General features: G+C 35.9%; 1 protein-coding gene across 12 annotated transcripts in view; it reads left to right on the forward strand.

Moving 5' to 3' along the window:
• The window catches only part of LOC309664383 (low-density lipoprotein receptor-related protein 12-like), a 194,800-nt gene extending 177,489 nt beyond the window's left edge, over positions 1 to 17,311 (forward strand). For all 12 annotated transcript variants that reach the window (XM_082469649.1, XM_082469653.1, XM_082469644.1 and 9 more), the window contains 4 exons: positions 6,742 to 6,944; positions 8,454 to 9,558; positions 10,835 to 10,967; positions 15,781 to 17,311. In XM_082469649.1, coding sequence (XP_082325775.1) covers positions 6,742 to 6,944; positions 8,454 to 9,558; positions 10,835 to 10,967; positions 15,781 to 16,647 — 2,308 coding nt within the window. In that variant the 3' untranslated portion in view covers positions 16,648 to 17,311. The remainder of the gene's footprint in view (positions 1 to 6,741; positions 6,945 to 8,453; positions 9,559 to 10,834; positions 10,968 to 15,780) is intronic.
• Positions 17,312 to 17,732: the final 421 nt, after the last annotated feature.

Genomic DNA, 17,732 nt, shown 5'->3' on the forward strand with positions numbered 1-17,732 from the left:
ACTAAAAGTTGGTTCTTTGAGAAGATAAACAAAATTGATAAGCCATTAGCCAGACTCATCAAGAAAAAGAGGGAGAGGACTCAAATCAATAAAATCAGAAATGAAAAAGGAGAAGTTACAACAGACACCGCAGAAATACAAAGCATCCTAAGAGACTACTACAAGCAACTTTACGCCAATAAAATGGACAACCTGGAAGAAATGGACACATTTTTAGAAAGGTATAACCTTCCAAGACTGAACCAGGAAGAAACAGAAAATATGAACAGACCAATCACAAGTAATGAAATTGAAACTGTGATTAAAAATCTTCCAACAAACAAAAGTCCAGGACCAGATGGCTTCACAGGTGAATTCTATCAAACATTTAGAGAAGAGCTAACACCTATCCTTCTCAAACTCTTCCAAAAAATCGCAGAGGAAGGAACACTCCCAAACTCATTCTATGAGGCCACCATCACCCTGATACCAAAACCAGACAAAGTCACTACAAAAAAAGAAAATTACAGACCAATATCACTGATGAATATAGATGCAAAAATCCTCAACAAAATACTAGCAAACAGAATCCAACAACACATTAAAAGGATCATACACCACGATCAAGTGGGATTTATCCCAGGGATGCAAGGATTCTTCAATATACGCAAATCAATCAATGTGATACACCATATTAACAAATTGAAGAATAAAAACCATATGATCATCTCAATAGATGCAGAAAAAGCTTTTGACAAAATTCAACACCCATTTCTGATAAAAACTCCCCAGAAAGTGGGCATAGAGGGAACCTACCTCAACATAATAAAGGCCATATATGACAAACCCACAGCAAACATCATTCTCAGTGATGAAAAACTGAAAGCATTTCCTCTAAGATCAGGAACGAGGCAAGGATGTCCACTCTCACCACTATTATTCAACATAGTTCTGGAAGTCCTAGCCCCGGCAATCAGAGAAGAAAAAGAAATAAAAGGAATACAAATTGGAAAAGAAGAAGTAAAACTGTCACTGTTTGCGGATGACATGATACTATACATAGAGAATCCTAAAACTGCCACCAGAAAACTGCTAGAGCTAATTAATGAATATGGTAAAGTTGCAGGATACCAAATGAATGCACAGAAATCTCTTGCATTCCTATACACTAATGATGAAAAATCTGAAAGAGAAATTATGGAAACACTCCCATTTACCACTGCAACAAAAAGAATAAAATACCTAGGAATAAACCTACCTAGGGAGACAAAAGACCTGTATGCAGAAAACTATAAGACACTGATGAAAGAAATTAAAGATGATACCAACAGATGGAGAGATATACCATGTTCTTGGATTGGAAGAATCAACATTGTGAAAATGAGTATACTACCCAAAGCAATCTACAGATTCAATGCAATCCCTATCAAATTACCAATGGCATTTTTTACGGAGCTAGAACAAATCATCTTAAAATTTGTATGGAGACACAAAAGACCCCGAATAGCCAAAGCAGTCTTGAGGCAAAAAAATGGAACTGGAGGAATCAGACTCCCTGACTTCAGACTATACTACAAAGCTACAGTAATCAAGACAATATGGTACTGGCACAAAAACAGAAACATAGATCAATGGAACAAGATAGAAAGCCCAGAGATTAACCCACGCACCTATGGTCAACTAATCTATGACAAAGGAGGCAAAGATATACAATGGAGAAAAGACAGTCTCTTCAATAAGTGGTGCTGGGAAAACTGGACAGCTACATGTAAAAGAATGAAATTAGAATACTCCCTAACACCATACACAAAAATAAACTCAAAATGGATTAAAGACCTAAATATAAGACTGGACACTATAAAACTCTTAGAGGAAAACATAGGACGAACACTCTTTGACATAAATCACAGCAAGATCTTTTTTGATCCACCTCCTAGAGTATTGGAAATAAAAACAAAAATAAACAAGTGGGACCTAATGAAACTTCAAAGCTTTTGCACAGCAAAGGAAACCATAAACAAGACGAAAAGACAACCCTCAGAATGGGAGAAAATATTTGCAAACGAATCAACGGACAAAGGATTAATCTCCAAAATATATAAACAGCTCATTCAGCTCAATATCAAAGAAACAAACACCCCAATCCAAAAATGGACAGAAGACCTAAATAGACATTTCTCCAAAGAAGACATACAGACGGCCACGAAGCACATGAAAAGATGCTCAACATCACTAATTATTAGAGAAATGCAAATCAAAACTACAATGAGGTATCACCTCACTCCTGTTAGAATGGACATCATCAGAAAATCTACAAACAACAAATGCTGGAGAGGGTGTGGAGAAAAGGGAACCCTCTTGCACTGTTGGTGGGAATGTAAATTGATACAGCCACTATGGAGAACAATATGGAGGTTCCTTATAAAACTAAAAATGGAATTACCATATGACCCAGCAATCCCACTACTGGGCATATACCCAGAGAAAACTGTAATTCAAAAAGACACATGCACCCAAATGTTCATTGCAGCACTATTTACAATAGCCAGGTCATGGAAGCACCCTAAATGCCCATCAACAGACGAATGGATAAAGAAGAAGTGGTACATATATACAATGGAATATTACTCAGCCATAAAAAGGAACGAAATTGAGTCATTTGTTGAGACGTGGATGGATCTAGAGACTGTCATACAGAGTGAAGTAAGTCAGAAAGAGAAAAACAAATATCGTATATTAATGCATGTATGTGGAACCTAGAAAAATGGTACAGATGAGCCAGTTTGCAGGGCAGAAGTTGAGACACAGATGTAGAGAATGGACATATGGACACCAAGGGGGGGAAACTGCGGTGAGGTGGGGATGGTGGTGTGCTGAATTGGGCGATTGGGATTGACATGTATCCACTGATGTGTATAAAATTGATGCCTAATAAGAACCTGCAGTATAAAAAAACAAACAGAACAACTAATACTAAACTTTCATTGGGTTATTTGTATGGAAATATGTTAATATAAATGTTTCAGACATTACATGAAATTTCTAAAAATCTTAAATTTGTATTTGTATGGAAATATGTATGGAAATATGTTAATATAAATGTTTCAGACATTACATGAAATTTCTAAAAATTTTATATTTGTATTTGTATGGAAATATGTTAATATAAATGTTTCAGACATTACATGAAATTTCTAAAAATCTTATATGTTCTGGTATAATGTTATAAGTAATAATCCTAGTTATTACTTTAAAATGTATATCTCAGAAATAACTAATTTTCTTGTCAACTGCATTATTATGAACTTTCATCAAATCTTTAACCGTGGTCATTTTTAAGTCTTTTGTCATTTACAGACAGTTCTGGGTGTACTCTGATGATTTTGCAAATATGTTCCTATAAAAGGGTTTCATCTTCAAGAAATTCATGGAAAAGACTCTGACAAGTACAGGTTTCTGGTAACTGACTGTACTGCTGAACTGAATGAATAAGCATTTTCAGAACTCTAATGAAAAACTGATGAACTCATAAAAGTGCTAACAAAAGATCAAGATGAAAAAAAAAATTAATTACATGGGACTGAGTGAACTGATGAGGATGAGTATAATTTTTGAGACTTTCTGTCTGAATTTAAAAAAAGAAAAAAATCCCACAAGGACACAGAGGCAAAGAATATACAAATCAATTTTCACTGCAAAGTAAAGGAGCTGTTACAGTGGAGGATTACTGGACTGAATGTCAATATTATGACATAGTATGAGTGTGTTTCATGTTTGGTAATTGCAATCATTGTTGCTTTTGTTGTGGTCATCCATGTACAATGCTTGGTGTCAGTCTATTTATCTCTTGTAAAAATAAAATACAGTGTGTGTGTGTGAAAAAAAAAAAAGTATATTAAAGGACACTTTGATTACTTCCATATTTTGTCTGTTGTAAACAATGCTGCAATGAAAATTGGGGTGCATATATGTTTTCTAATTAGTGTTTTTTTCTTCCAGTAAATACCTAGGAGTGGAATTGCTGGATCATATGGTAGTTCTATTTTTAATTTTTTGAGGAATCTCTGTACTGTTTTCCATAGTGGCTACACCAGTTTACGTCTCCACCAACAGTGCACAAAGGTTCCCTTTTCTCCACATCCTTGCCAACATGGCTTTGATAGTAACCATTCTGACAGATGTGAGGTGATATCTCATTGTGGTTTTGAGTTGTATTTCCCTGATGATTAGCAATGTTGAGCATCTTTTCATGTGCCTATTGGCATCTGTGTGTCTTCTTTGGAAAAATGTGTGTTCAGATCCTCTGTGCATATTTTAATTGGGATGTTTGTTTTTTTTGATATTGAGTTGTATGAGTTCTTTGTATATTTTGGATTATTAACCCCTTATTGGACATATCATTTGTAAATATCTTCTCCCATTCAGCACAGCCACTATGGAAAGCAGTACGCAGTTCCTCAAAAAATTAAAAATAGAATTACCAGATGATCCAGCAGTTCCACTCTTCATATCCAAAGAAAATGAAAAAAAAAATTTGAAAAGATATATGCATCCCAGTGTTCATAGCAGCATTACTTATAGTAGCCAAGACATGGAAGCAACCTAAGTATCCATCAACAGATAAGTGGATAAAGAAGATGTGATATAATGGAATATTTCTCAGCTATAAAAGAAGAGTGAAACTTTGCCATTTGCAACAACATGGATGGCCCTACAGGGTGTTACGCTTAGTGAAATAAGTCAGACAGAGAAAGACAAATACTGTATGTTTTCAGTTTATATGGAATCTGAAAAATAAAACACATTAACGAACATAACAAAACAGAAACAGACTCACAGATACAGAGATCAAGGAGAGGGACAAGATAGGTGAGGGGTATTAAGAGGTACAGACTACTATGTATAAAATAAATAAGTTACAAGGATGTAATGTGCAGCACAGGGGAATATAGCCAATATGCAATAATAACTTTATATGGTGTATAAGCTGTAAAAACATCGAATCAGTGTGTTGTACACCTGAAACTAATATAATATTGTAAGTCAACTATACTTAAAAAAAAAAAAAAAACTTCTCAGTAAAAGATACCATTAAGAAAGACTGACAGCACCAACTATTGGAGAGAATGAGGGTTTGAGTGGATCTACATATATCTTGCATAACATACATGCCCCAAATAGATACACGTTTATACTATATAAAGAGCTCTTAAATAAGAACAAATTGTAAGGTACGAAGGATATAACAAGGTGATTCACAGAAAAAGAAATAGAAATAGCTAATAAACATAGGAAAAAGTGTTTCAATTTCAGTAAATAAGGAAATGCAAACTAGAACAATGATAAATCTCTTTTATCCACCTAACTGGCAACAAATCTTTAGAAATAAAATGTTGCATTTTGCCAGAGTTGTGGGGTATAACGTGCTTTTTCATACGCACTTGGTGGAATTGTGAGTTGGTATAAACATTTTTCTCAGTGTTGCTATCAAATTTAAAGTGGAATTGTGTCTTTTGACCTAGCAATTCTACTTCTAGAAAAATTTGTCCTAGAGAAATACTTGCTTATGTGTGTGTGGAGAGAACATGTATAAGGATTCCAGCATTGTTCATAATAGTGAAAAACTGGAAGCAGTCAAATTGTCAGCCTTTGTTATAGTTACTCAGAATATTTAAAGTATTTGTTTATTTATTTATTTATGACTGTGTTGGGTCTTCATTTCTGCGCGAGGGCTTTCTCTAGTTGTGGCAAGCGGGGGCCACTCTTCATCGCGGTGCGTAGGCCTCTCACTATCGTGGCCTCTCTTGTTGCGGAGCACAGGCTCCAGACGCGCAGGCTCAGTAATTGTGGCTCTCGGGCCTAGTTGCTCCGCGGCATGTGGGATCCTCCCAGACCAGGGCTCGAACCCGTGTCCCCTGCATTGGCAGGCAGATTCTCAACCACTGCGCCACCAGGGAAGCCCCCAGAATATTTAAAGAGGAAATATCCTGGTACAATAATCCTTGGATAATTAACTTTATCATCACTTGGCTTAAGGCAGGAATCTCACTTTTCGGTGAGACATGTTAGTAGAAAATGCTATTTTGTTTTTTCTTTTTTCATAGCACTGGCTAATTTTGTATGTGCTTCTTATTTGACTTTTCTGCCCTTTATTCATGCCCATATTTTATGAACCACAAGATAACGTTTGGTTATAAATCATTTATGTAGAAAAGTATTCCCAAACTCAGGGACTTTTCACTGAAGAAGTTTTTTGTTTGTTCATTTTTAACTTTTTTACTTGGCTCAGGTTTGCTATTTGCTCTCCTGAAAATGTAAGCTGTAAACTCATTAAGCAAGCAGATGAACCAGTCTAATCTAGAGAAGGCAGACTTCCTCTATGTCTTTCAGTTCATCGAATTATGGAGTGGTTCAAACAGAGAACAATTTAGGGTGCTAAGAATTAGAAGTGGTCCTTCCTAAACACACACAGGGAGAAGAAAAAGAAACATCGTGCCAACTGTCTCCTGTTTTTTAGCGTTTTTTTGGAATTTCGTGTTACTTATGAAGAGGTATTGTTCTGGAATCTGGGAAAGAGATGTAAATGTTAGGAACACAGAAGCAGTATTATTATTTGCTGATGATATAGTCGTGGGCCTAGAAGAGCCAGGATAATCAGTGAATATATGGAGGCTTATAATAAAGTCCTCAGTTACTTTGTATTATTGAAATTTTTTTCCAAAATTTCCTTTTCAGTAGCCTTTTCTGACTTTTTATTTGTAGTTTTCAGGATTTTGATATTCAAGGGTCCAGAAGATGCAGTTTGGACTGGTTGACGATAGAAACATACAAGAATATTGAAAGCTACAGAGCCTGTGGTTCTACAATCCCACCACCATATATTTCTTCACAAGACCACGTCTGGATCAGGTTCCATTCCGATGACAGTATCTCTAGGAAGGGTTTCAGACTGGCATACTTTTCAGGTGTGTTTTTAAATAAGAAGAAAGATATGGAACAGAATTCTATAGTATTTACTGCTCAGTCACTTTGGGACTCGCCTTCTAAACAAGGTCCATTTAATTGTGACTCAATCCTCAAGGCAGCTGAGATTGAGAAATTAGAGGCTAAAGGTTCAGGTGCCGTAGATCCGGGTCTCCAAAAGGCATTTTGTATAATCCTAATAAAATGATTAATTTTACAAACTAAGGTCAGTTTTCTTTTTAAATATTTTGAATACGTTTATTTTAAAAGGAACTTTTTCCCCTCAAGTGTTTACCAGTATCCTGCAAGTTACTTCAGAATGTATTTTTGTGTGTGCATTACCCTTGTCTTTACACCTTCAAAGAAAAGACAATCAATTTCACTTTCATAGTTTGTAGTATCAGAAGTCTTCTTATGCTAGTTCTTAAACTATATCCAAAAAGAGTGAGCAGATCATACAAATATGAAGAACTCAGAGCATTAGAGTTATGTAAATTTTTGCTGAAAATCATTTTACACTTTCTGAAATTACATGGTCTCCTTTAGCAACATATGCTGCTTTTTCTCTTTTTTATTAAAAGCACAGTCTTTGTAATATTTACTTAGGTGCTGAAGCACATTTTCTGTCACCTATTTGCCAGTAAATAAAAGTTGTTAATGGAGAGGTAAGCATTGGCCGACATCATCAGTGTGGACTGTAGGAATCTAATGTTTGGTTTTCTTTCCCTACCTCATTATTGTTATATATTTAAGGTAGTCCACTAAGATAATCAGAATTCTATAAACATTTCAATTCTTTTCTCTCTTCTTCCCCCTACTGTTTTGTTGAGTAAATTTATACCTTTAGCTCAGATTCATAAAATATTTTGCAGTTGTATTAAAACAATAGAAATTATAAAATGGAAGTACCATGTTGTGGTTACATGAAATGTTAGAAATAGAATAAAGTTAACTTATGATAATCTTAGCAAAAATTTGAGTCTAAATAATGGGCTTGCAAAATATGCTATGATACACAAAGCAAAATATTGTGTGTATGTGTATATATATATATATATATATATAATATATATAAACAACTCAAAAAGAATATTAAAACTGGATTTGAAAAGGTGATTATTATAGAGGAGTTTTTCTTCATTGCAAAATGTTTATACAATAGAGTATTTGAAATTCTTAGGCAATACATCCTACTAACTTATATATCTTACATCACTTTACTAAATGTTCTGCAGTAAAATAGCTTCTGCAAAAACAGGATTGGTCTTTTCTCTTTAGATCAGCTGTAGAGATCTTCATGGAACAAATCATAAGTGTTTAATAAATTGTTGAGTAATCAGTAAGCCAATATTAATTTGTCATTAGAGTTTAACCTATTTTTGATCAAGCCCAACTATCATTTGGGCTAATCAACATTTATGATAAAAATGCCACTTGCTGTTACATACCCTTTAAAGAGTATGTTTTCCCCTCCTTATCTCTCCATCTCCCTCCTCCCAATGTCCTCCCAGGGAAATCTGAGGAACCAAACTGTGCTTCTGACCAGATTCGTTGTGGTAATGGAAAGTGTATACCAGCAGCCTGGAAATGCAATAACATGGACGAATGTGGAGATAGTTCTGATGAAGAGATCTGTGCCAAAGAAGTGAATCCTCCAACATCGGCCGCTTTCCAACCCTGTGCTTACAACCAGTTCCAGTGTCTATCTCGGTTTACCAAAGTTTACACTTGCCTCCCCGAATCTTTAAAATGTGATGGGAACATTGACTGCCTTGACCTTGGAGATGAGATAGAGTGTGATGTGCCAACTTGCGGGCAGTGGTTAAAATATTTTTATGGTACTTTTAATTCTCCCAATTATCCAGACTTTTATCCTCCTGGAAGCAATTGCACCTGGTTAATAGACACTGGTGATCATCGCAAAGTCATCTTACGCTTCACTGACTTTAAACTTGATGGTACTGGTGATGGTGATTATGTCAAAATATACGATGGATTAGAGGAGACTCCACACAAGCTTTTGCGTGTGTTAACTGCTTTTGATTCTCATGCGCCTCTCACTGTCGTGTCTTCTTCTGGACAGATAAGGGTACATTTCTGTGCCGATAAAGTCAACGCTGCCAGGGGATTTAATGCTACTTACCAAGTAGACGGCTTCTGTTTGCCATGGGAAATACCCTGCGGAGGGAACTGGGGGTGTTATACGGCGCAGCAGCGCTGTGATGGGTATTGGCATTGCCCAAACGGAAGGGATGAAATCGATTGTACCATGTGCCAAAAGGAAGAGTTCCCATGTTCCCGGAACGGCGTCTGTTACCCTCGTTCTGATCGCTGCAACTACCAGAATCATTGCCCAAATGGCTCCGATGAAAAACACTGCTTTTTTTGCCAGCCAGGAAATTTTCATTGTAAAAACAATCGTTGTGTGTTTGAAAGCTGGGTGTGTGACTCTCAGGACGACTGTGGCGATGGCAGCGACGAGGAGAATTGCCCGGTAATCGTGCCTACCCGAGTCATAACTGCAGCCGTCATAGGGAGCCATATCTGTGGCCTGTTACTGCTCATTGCCTTGGGATGTACTTGTAAGCTTTATTCTCTGAGAATGTTTGAACGAAGGTCAGTATCAAGACAAAACTATAGTGCTTATGCTCTCTACAGTAAAAGCGTGGCCCAAATATTTACAACACATTTTTTTTAATGAGATTAGCAATATATTTTTGTTATATTGTTGAGAAATAAATACTTCTTATGATTTATAAAATGACTATGAAAAGCCTATGACTCAAAAACCTAATAAGAACATTAAAAAACAAATAAATACTAAGAGTTATGAGGTGAGAAAAGCCAATCAGTATTTATCAGTTCCTGTTTTCAGGTTAATCTGTCTTACAGGAATTTTGCAAGCTGTAATTCTCGGTGGTTGCTCTTTAACCTCGGTTTTTATAAATATTAATTCAACAATTCCAGATATTTGAGAACCTTCTGTGTTGAAAGCATTATACAGGTGAATAGAGAAGTGCGTAGGAGTAATCTCATGGGCAGTTTACAGTTAGAAGGAAGGAACTGTTGGGTAGAATTAGATGACAAAAAATATAAATGTTGTAAGAGCTATAAAATAAAGTGGTATAAAAGTCGAAGATCTCAGTTAAGAAGTGGTTCGGCGTTAAAGGGTGGCCTTCAGGGAGAGCTGTCTTTTGTGTGGTAGAGGAGAGACTGGACCTGGGAGAAGTTGATGGCAGAGAGGCCTTCTAGAAAGCTCCTGTGGAGACCATGACCGTCAGTCCCAGGAGAATTACAAATGATAGATACAACAAAGAAGTCACATACCAGACAGCTAAGAATAGATGCACAGTATCACAATAACCAAGTGCATCTTATCTTTGGTTCAGTATAAATGGCCAGAAAATGTTTTACTACATTGCAACATAAGAGTACAATGAAGACCAGAGGTCTTGAGTTTAAGAACAAGTTATTCCAGAAAGGGTTTTGGTGACTCATTTCACTCTTTTCCTTATCTGAAAAGTAAATGTGTTGGACTTGATGAATAAAGTGTCTTCTAAGAATTTTCAAATACTTTCACCTCAAGTCTCAAGCCCCTATGTTCTTAGGGGTTTAAAGATCTAGTACTTTTATCTTTTACGGGGATATCTAATTTATTAAAACTTAGTGATCCAGACCCCTAGTGTAAAACCTCATGAGACTAAACTGTCTGCTTCATCTTTGTGTTCTCAGTGTAGGGTAGTATAGATACTCATCAAATGTTGGCTAAGTAAGCTTTACAAATGAACAAGTATATTAAAATTCAGATTGTTTTAATTGTTGATAATTTAAAAATTACTGTTTTGGCTTGCCTTTTTTTTTAATCCTTTTCATCCCCCTGTTTCTCTCAAAGATCATTTGAAACACAGTTGTCCAGAGTGGAAGCAGAATTGTTAAGAAGAGAAGCTCCTCCCTCTTATGGACAATTGATTGCTCAGGGTTTAATTCCACCAGTTGAAGATTTTCCTGTTTGTCCACCTAATCAGGTATGTTGCAACTTATTATTTCTCTTTCCGTACCTCTTAAAATGAAATCTATACTTGTATATAATGGTAAAGTATCCTTGACTGTGTCAGAATTTTTGCAGTCAAGTTAAGAATTAAATATATGGAGGATTTGAGATTATACAGTTGACCCCTGAACAACGAGGGGGCTAGGGACACCCACCCTCCGTGCAGGTGAAAATTCACATGTAACTTTATAGTCAGACCTCTGTGTCTGGGGCTCAACATCCATAAATTCAACCAACCATGTATCATGTAGTACTCTAGTATTTGCCATTGAAAAAAATCCACATATAAGTGGACCCGTGCATTTCAAGCCCATGTTGTTCAAGGGTCAACTCTAATTGTTTCATTGTATTTTAACAAATTCAGAAGTATACTTTTCATTCTTTACTTCTGATTTGGTTAGGTGATTCTTAAGCATTTTACTGTTTAGGATAATTTAGTGCGTTAAAATTCAAAAGTAAAGTTTGACAGCTTATTTTCTACTTGAACTATTTCAAAGATTTAAAAAGAAATACTAAAGTTGATATGCTTAGTAATAGATTAGTAATATGCTAGATTAAAATAAAAGTTGTTGAAATTAAGTTAACATTTCTACCTGACTTGAGAGGAAACTTCTTCACAGCTGGATTTTACAGTGCTTAAAAATTCATATCATTTTCTTTAAATAGTAACTCATTCTTTATTAATGTTTCTGAATTCTTTAAATTTTTGTGAGTGATTTTTTACTTCGGGTGTACATTAAAGTGATCCAGTTATACATATATATATATATTCTTTTTCAGATTCTTTTCCATAATAGATTATTATAAGATATCAAATATAGTTCCCTGCAATTTATTTTTTAATTTCTTTTTCAATGCTTACAATTGTGCCCAGGGTTCTTAAGGGCATTAAGGTTTCTACATTTAAAATGTAAATTCATCCAGAATCATTTCTAAAAGTTGTTCCCAGTATCAGAATTAAGAAAAATTGATGAACATTGTTTTCCCAGTAATTGAATTCTGTTCAAAATGAAAGACCGTTTCCTTTTTGTTAAATAGGTTTCCAATTACAGTGGGTCATCTTATTTGAGTCTTTTAGGAAATCTTTGTGAGAATTTGATGTAATTTGCTAAGTAAGTAATTCAGAACTTCCACTGGTTGGAATTTTGTGTGCAACATAGGAAAAACCTACGTTGTGGCTTTTATATATTGTTGTCCCTGCCATGGGGAAGGGTTCTTCTTAGGTAGGAATTCAGAGGATGGTTAATTCCATCCACCCACTCCACTATGTATCACCCCACCCCTATATCCTGAGGCTACCTTCAAGAGGTTAGTCAACTGTGAAGTTAGAGGGGGCACAGTCCACACAAGACAGCCCTTACTTCTAAAACCAATTTTAAGTTCCGGGGCTCCCAAACCATCCTCAGGTTTGATAATTCACTAGAAGGACTGAGAACTCATTGAAAGCTGTTTTACTTAATAGTATAAGCTGGTGTAACTATTATTGCTGGGAAAGGATCCAGATTAAATCAGCCAAAGGAAGAGACACGTAGGACAGGGTTCAGGAGGGTACCAAACACGACCCTTCCAATTGTCTTTTCCCCATAAAGTCAGGACAGTGTTATTCTCTCGACACAGGTGTGTGACAGTATGCACGAAACATTGCCAACTAGGGGAGCTCACCCAAACTCGGTGTCCAGGGTTTTTACTGGAGCTCCATCACATAGGCATGATTAATTGCACACGTGGCTGATCCCAGTCTCTAGCCTCTCCAGAGGTTGACTGATTCTGCTGACTCAACTCTCCCACGCTACATCACATTGGTGTGGCCCAGAGCCTCCAACGAAAACGCGGTGCTACTCTCTGGCTGGCCCAAGTCTCCATGCAATGACACTCCTGTCAAAGCTGACATTCCAAGGTCTGAGGTCTCATCCCAGAAGTAAAGGGCAAAGGTCAGACCTCACTTTGGGTAAGGTTTCAATTCTTTACTACCTACTACAGCATTTTTGTAGGGTTATAATTTACCCTTGTGAGGGAATTCTGCTTCAACAAAGTTTTAAAATAAAATATGTTTGCAAATGGTAAACTCGATTTTATTCAGTTAATGAGATTACACTCTTATGTTTGAAACTTTTGGTAATAAATTATCAAATTTCCTTATTTGTTTTTAAAAAGAAAAATAATCTTCTGATTACCAACTCATTCAAAATAGCGATCCTTTCTGAAGAATCCTTTTCTTCTGCTTCATAAATGGAAGAAGTATATAAAATTATTCCTAAAACAATCATGAGATCCCCTTGTAGAATCTAATGTTAAATTGGCAATCATTTAATTAAACAGACTTTGAAGCCAGTAGAGAGCTTCATCTCACTGACAGACTATACTGTTAAAGTCGGCTTTGAAGTGTGCTGAAGGCATTGTGGGTGGCAGCTGCATAAAAGTGGAGGATATCTGAAGAGCCTTGTATTCATTGCTGGATTTAATGACAGTGCTCACACAAAGCCTTAGAACGTGAATGCCAAATGAAGAGGACCAAAGCTATGGAGTTCATAGGGATGTGAGCCACTTTTTTTTTTTTTTTCAGTTAGTTTATAGTTACATTCCCAATTGGTGAAAACTCTTACTCATTTATATAGTAAATTTTATGTGCTGATATTCAGATTTCTTATTGGCAATCTGTTATTTACTAAGGCTAGACTATGAAATATTCCTGTGATAGTAGCTTCTTAGCTTTCTGTGAATTATATTCCAGGGATTATGTTCAAAGGGTGTATATGGAAATCACAAATCTATATGGAAAACCTGAGGCTAGCTGTACGGTATCAGCTTGGATTTACTTCAATACCAGTCACAAACAGAGATGGAAAACATATGTTATCACATCTTCTTATTCTCTTCCCTTCCTTTTTTCTGTGGGGGGACAGGCAAGAGCCATTCATTTTGGCGGAGGGAAACTGTATCACCTTTTGAAAGGGAGTATATCAATTCACCATTGTTTCTTGGAAATACTGTATTTTAAATACTAAATGCCAGATTGATGAAAGCTGTGTTTGTTCCAAGTTTGATTACTCCTTTTTGTAACCACTAGATGGAGCTTAAAGACTGTTTTTGTAAATACTGTAGTTTTTTTTTTTTTTTTTAATTCCGATAGTCATTCATCTAGAAAAAAGAAAATCTAGATGATTTTTCTTTCAGTTGGGCAATATGGTCACCTCCCATATGCACTAATTAAAAATCACCAATTTTCAAAGAATAAGGTTATAATTTATGTTTAACATGAAGCTGTAGAAAATAAGACATAAATCTTTTTTTTTTAAAGACTTTTTTTTTAAAGGAATTCCTTTATTTTTATTATTTATTTATTTATTTATTTATTTATTTTTGGCTGTGTTGGGTCTTCGTTTCTGTGCAAGGGCTTTCTCTAGTTGCGGCAAGCGGGGGCCACTCTTCATCACGGTGCGCGGGCCTCTCACTATTGCGGCCTCTCTTGTTGCGGAGCACAAGCTCCAGATGCGCAGGCTCAGTAGTTGTGGCTCACGGGCCCAGTTGCTCCTTGGCATGTGGGATCTTCCCAGACCAGGGCTCGAACCCGTGTCCCCTGCATTAGCAGGCAGATTCTCAACCACTGCGCCACCAGGGAAGCCCAAGACTTAAATCTTTAAGATTGAGAAGGAACCCAAATGTCTCAGATACCATTGAATAGGGCTATAAACAAGTTAATTTCTTTGGCTTTTTCTTTCCTGTGCTGCATTACAAATACAGTAATTCCTTTGTTTATGACAATATAAATAAATTTGTATTTATTTATAATAAATATTTATGGATATCCTCAATTTATGGATATCCTCAATATCCACTCATTCAACAAATCCTTGAGAACCAACTGTGAGATATAATTTTTACATGTTTTGGAAGGTTTCATCCTTGTAAATCAAGTCTAACTTGTGCTGTGTTAAAACAAAAAAACAAACAGCCTAGTTTTCACACTTCTTTAGGTCATTTAGAGAATTATTGTAGAGACTCTTCTATCTTCGTAGCTAAAGAAGTATCAAATACTTTTATTTTCCATCTTTGGTGCATTTCTAGGATTGGATTACTATGTGAAGTTTTGAAATAAAATTGCTGTTGTAATTGGCATTAAACATCATTTTAAAGTTCATATATAAAATGAAGTATCGAGAAAATCTTAAACACAGTGAACAGTGGTTCAAGTTATAGGTTAGATTCTGGAGTGAGGTGAACCTGTATCGATGAGAGAATTTAATTCATCCTCCATAGACCGTAAAATGAGTAATAGAACTTTCATCCACAACACATGCTGAATAGAAGGGTGTTTTCCATCTTAATACCTCGTTGTTAGCTGTTTTAAGATCTTTTCTTTCTTTCTTTCTTCTTTCTTTCTTTCTTTCTTTCTTTCTTTCTTTCTTTCTTTCTTTCTTTCTTTCTTTCTTTCTTTCTTTCTTTCTTTCTTTCTTTCTTTCTTTCTTTCTTTCTTTCTTTCTTTCTTTCTTTCTTTCTTTCTTTCTTTCTTTCTTTCTTTCTTTCTTTCTTTCTTTCTTTCTTTCTTTCTTTCTTTCTTTCTTTCTTTCTTTCTTTCTTTCTTTCTTTCTTTCTTTCTTTCTTTCTTTCTTTCTTTCTTTCTTTCTTTCTTTCTTTCTTTCTTTCTTTCTTTCTTTCTTTCTTTCTTTCTTTCTTTCTTTCTTTCTTTCTTTCTTTCTTTCTTTCTTTCTTTCTTTCTTTCTTTCTTTCTTTCTTTCTTTCTTTCTTTCTTTCTTTCTTTCTTTCTTTCTTTCTTTTTTTTTCCACAGGCTTCTGTTTTGGAAAACCTGAGGCTAGCTGTACGGTCTCAGCTTGGATTTACTTCAATCAGACTTCCTATGACAGGCAGATCCAGCAACATCTGGAATCGTATTTTTAATTTTGCAAGATCACGCCATTCAGGGTCATTGGCTCTGGTCTCAGCAGATGGGGATGAGGTTGCCCCTAGTCAGAGTACCAACAGAGAACCTGAAAGAAATCATACTCACAGAAGTTTGTTTTCTGTGGAATCTGACGACACAGACACAGAAAATGAGAGAAGAGATACGGTAGGAGCATCTGGCGGGGTTGCAGCTCCTTTGCCTCAAAAAATCCCTCCCACAACAGCGGTAGAAGCAACAGTGGGAGCAAGTGGAAGTTCCTCCACTCAGAATACCCGAGGTGGTCACACAGAAACCGGACGGGATGTGACAAGTGCGGAACCCCCAAGTGTGAGTCCGGCGCGTCACCAGCTCACAAGTGCGCTAAGTCGTATGACTCAGGGGCTACGTTGGGTACGTTTTACATTAGGGCGATCAAGCTCCATAAGTCAGAACCAGAGCCCTTTGAGACAACTTGATAATGGGGTAAATGGAAGAGAAGAAGATGATGATGTCGAAATGCTGAGTCCAGTTTCTGAAGGAGCTTCAGACTTTGACGCGAATGACTGTTCCAGACCTCTTCTTGATCTTGCCTCCGATCAAGGGCAAAGGTTCAGACAACCATATAGTGCAGCAGACCCTGGAGTAAGACCAAGTAATCGCGATGGCCCCTGTGAGCGCTGCGGTATTGTCCACACTGCCCAGATATCAGACTCTTGCTTAGAAGCAATGCTGAAAAATGAAACGACTGATGATGAAGCTTTGTTACTTTGTTAGGTACACGAATCCCATCAGGGAGATTGGATACAAGTTGGAGCAATATCCATTCATTGTTTTGGAACTTTACAATTAAACTAGTTTTAATTTAAAAAGAAAAAAGATGCAGGGTGATTTCTCACTATCATATGTTAGCCTGCATGGTTAAATTAAACACCTGTAACTCTATAAACTTTAGAGTTTACTATTGTAGCAGCTAAAAATGCATTATGTATTCAGATTGTTCAATAATGTTCTTCCATTTGTTTCTAATTGTTTTCATCCTGGTACTGTAGTTCGCAGTAGAGATATGGCTGCAGAAACTCATTTGACTGTCAGTTTCTATCTATCCTATGTTAAAACGTTTCTTTGTTCAAAATAATACCTTCTTTTAATTGAACCCTTTATGCTTTTGCCAATACATCTTGTAACTTAATATACTAGATGTTAAGGTGGTTAATATAAAAAGAGAAAAAGTCCTTATTCTCACCTGTTTTTATTTGTATAACATCTGTCTAAACATTATTAGATTTCATAATATGAGCTTGTCAAAGGGAAAAAAACTGTCTAAAATTTTTTCTCATGTTTAACATGCAATGATGTGAAATTTAGATAGAGTTAGATAAATTAATGGCAAAAACAAAACTCTTTTATAAATTTTCTAATGTTGACTTTAATACTCTAATATGGTACAAACCAAATGGTAAAAAGCCCAAATCATTTCTTTTTTTATCTCTATTTAAGGACAGAATTAAGCGGATGAAGATATTCTACTATGCATTAAATCTTGAACTTTATAAAATATGTACAAAAATTGTACAAGATAAGTTCCAACTGGTAATGTCTTTCCCTGATACAGGGTTATGCTTGTATTGGACCCTAGGGATTTGCACTAAAATCATATCAAGGTCTCAGATGAGTTTAGTGCAGAAGCACTATCACTTTAAATACTATTATTTGCTATCATAATGACTATATATTTCCATAGCTTATGGGGGGGGCGTGAGGGGGCATTTTTATGACAACTTGAGGTTGCTTTGCTAGTTTCATATTTATTTGTTGTATTTAAAAACTGCATTATAGTAAGAAAGTGATTTTTTCAATAT

The sequence above is a fragment of the Balaenoptera physalus genome, assembly GCF_965194825.1.
Source record: "Balaenoptera physalus genome assembly, chromosome: 7".
NCBI lineage: Eukaryota > Metazoa > Chordata > Mammalia > Artiodactyla > Balaenopteridae > Balaenoptera > Balaenoptera physalus.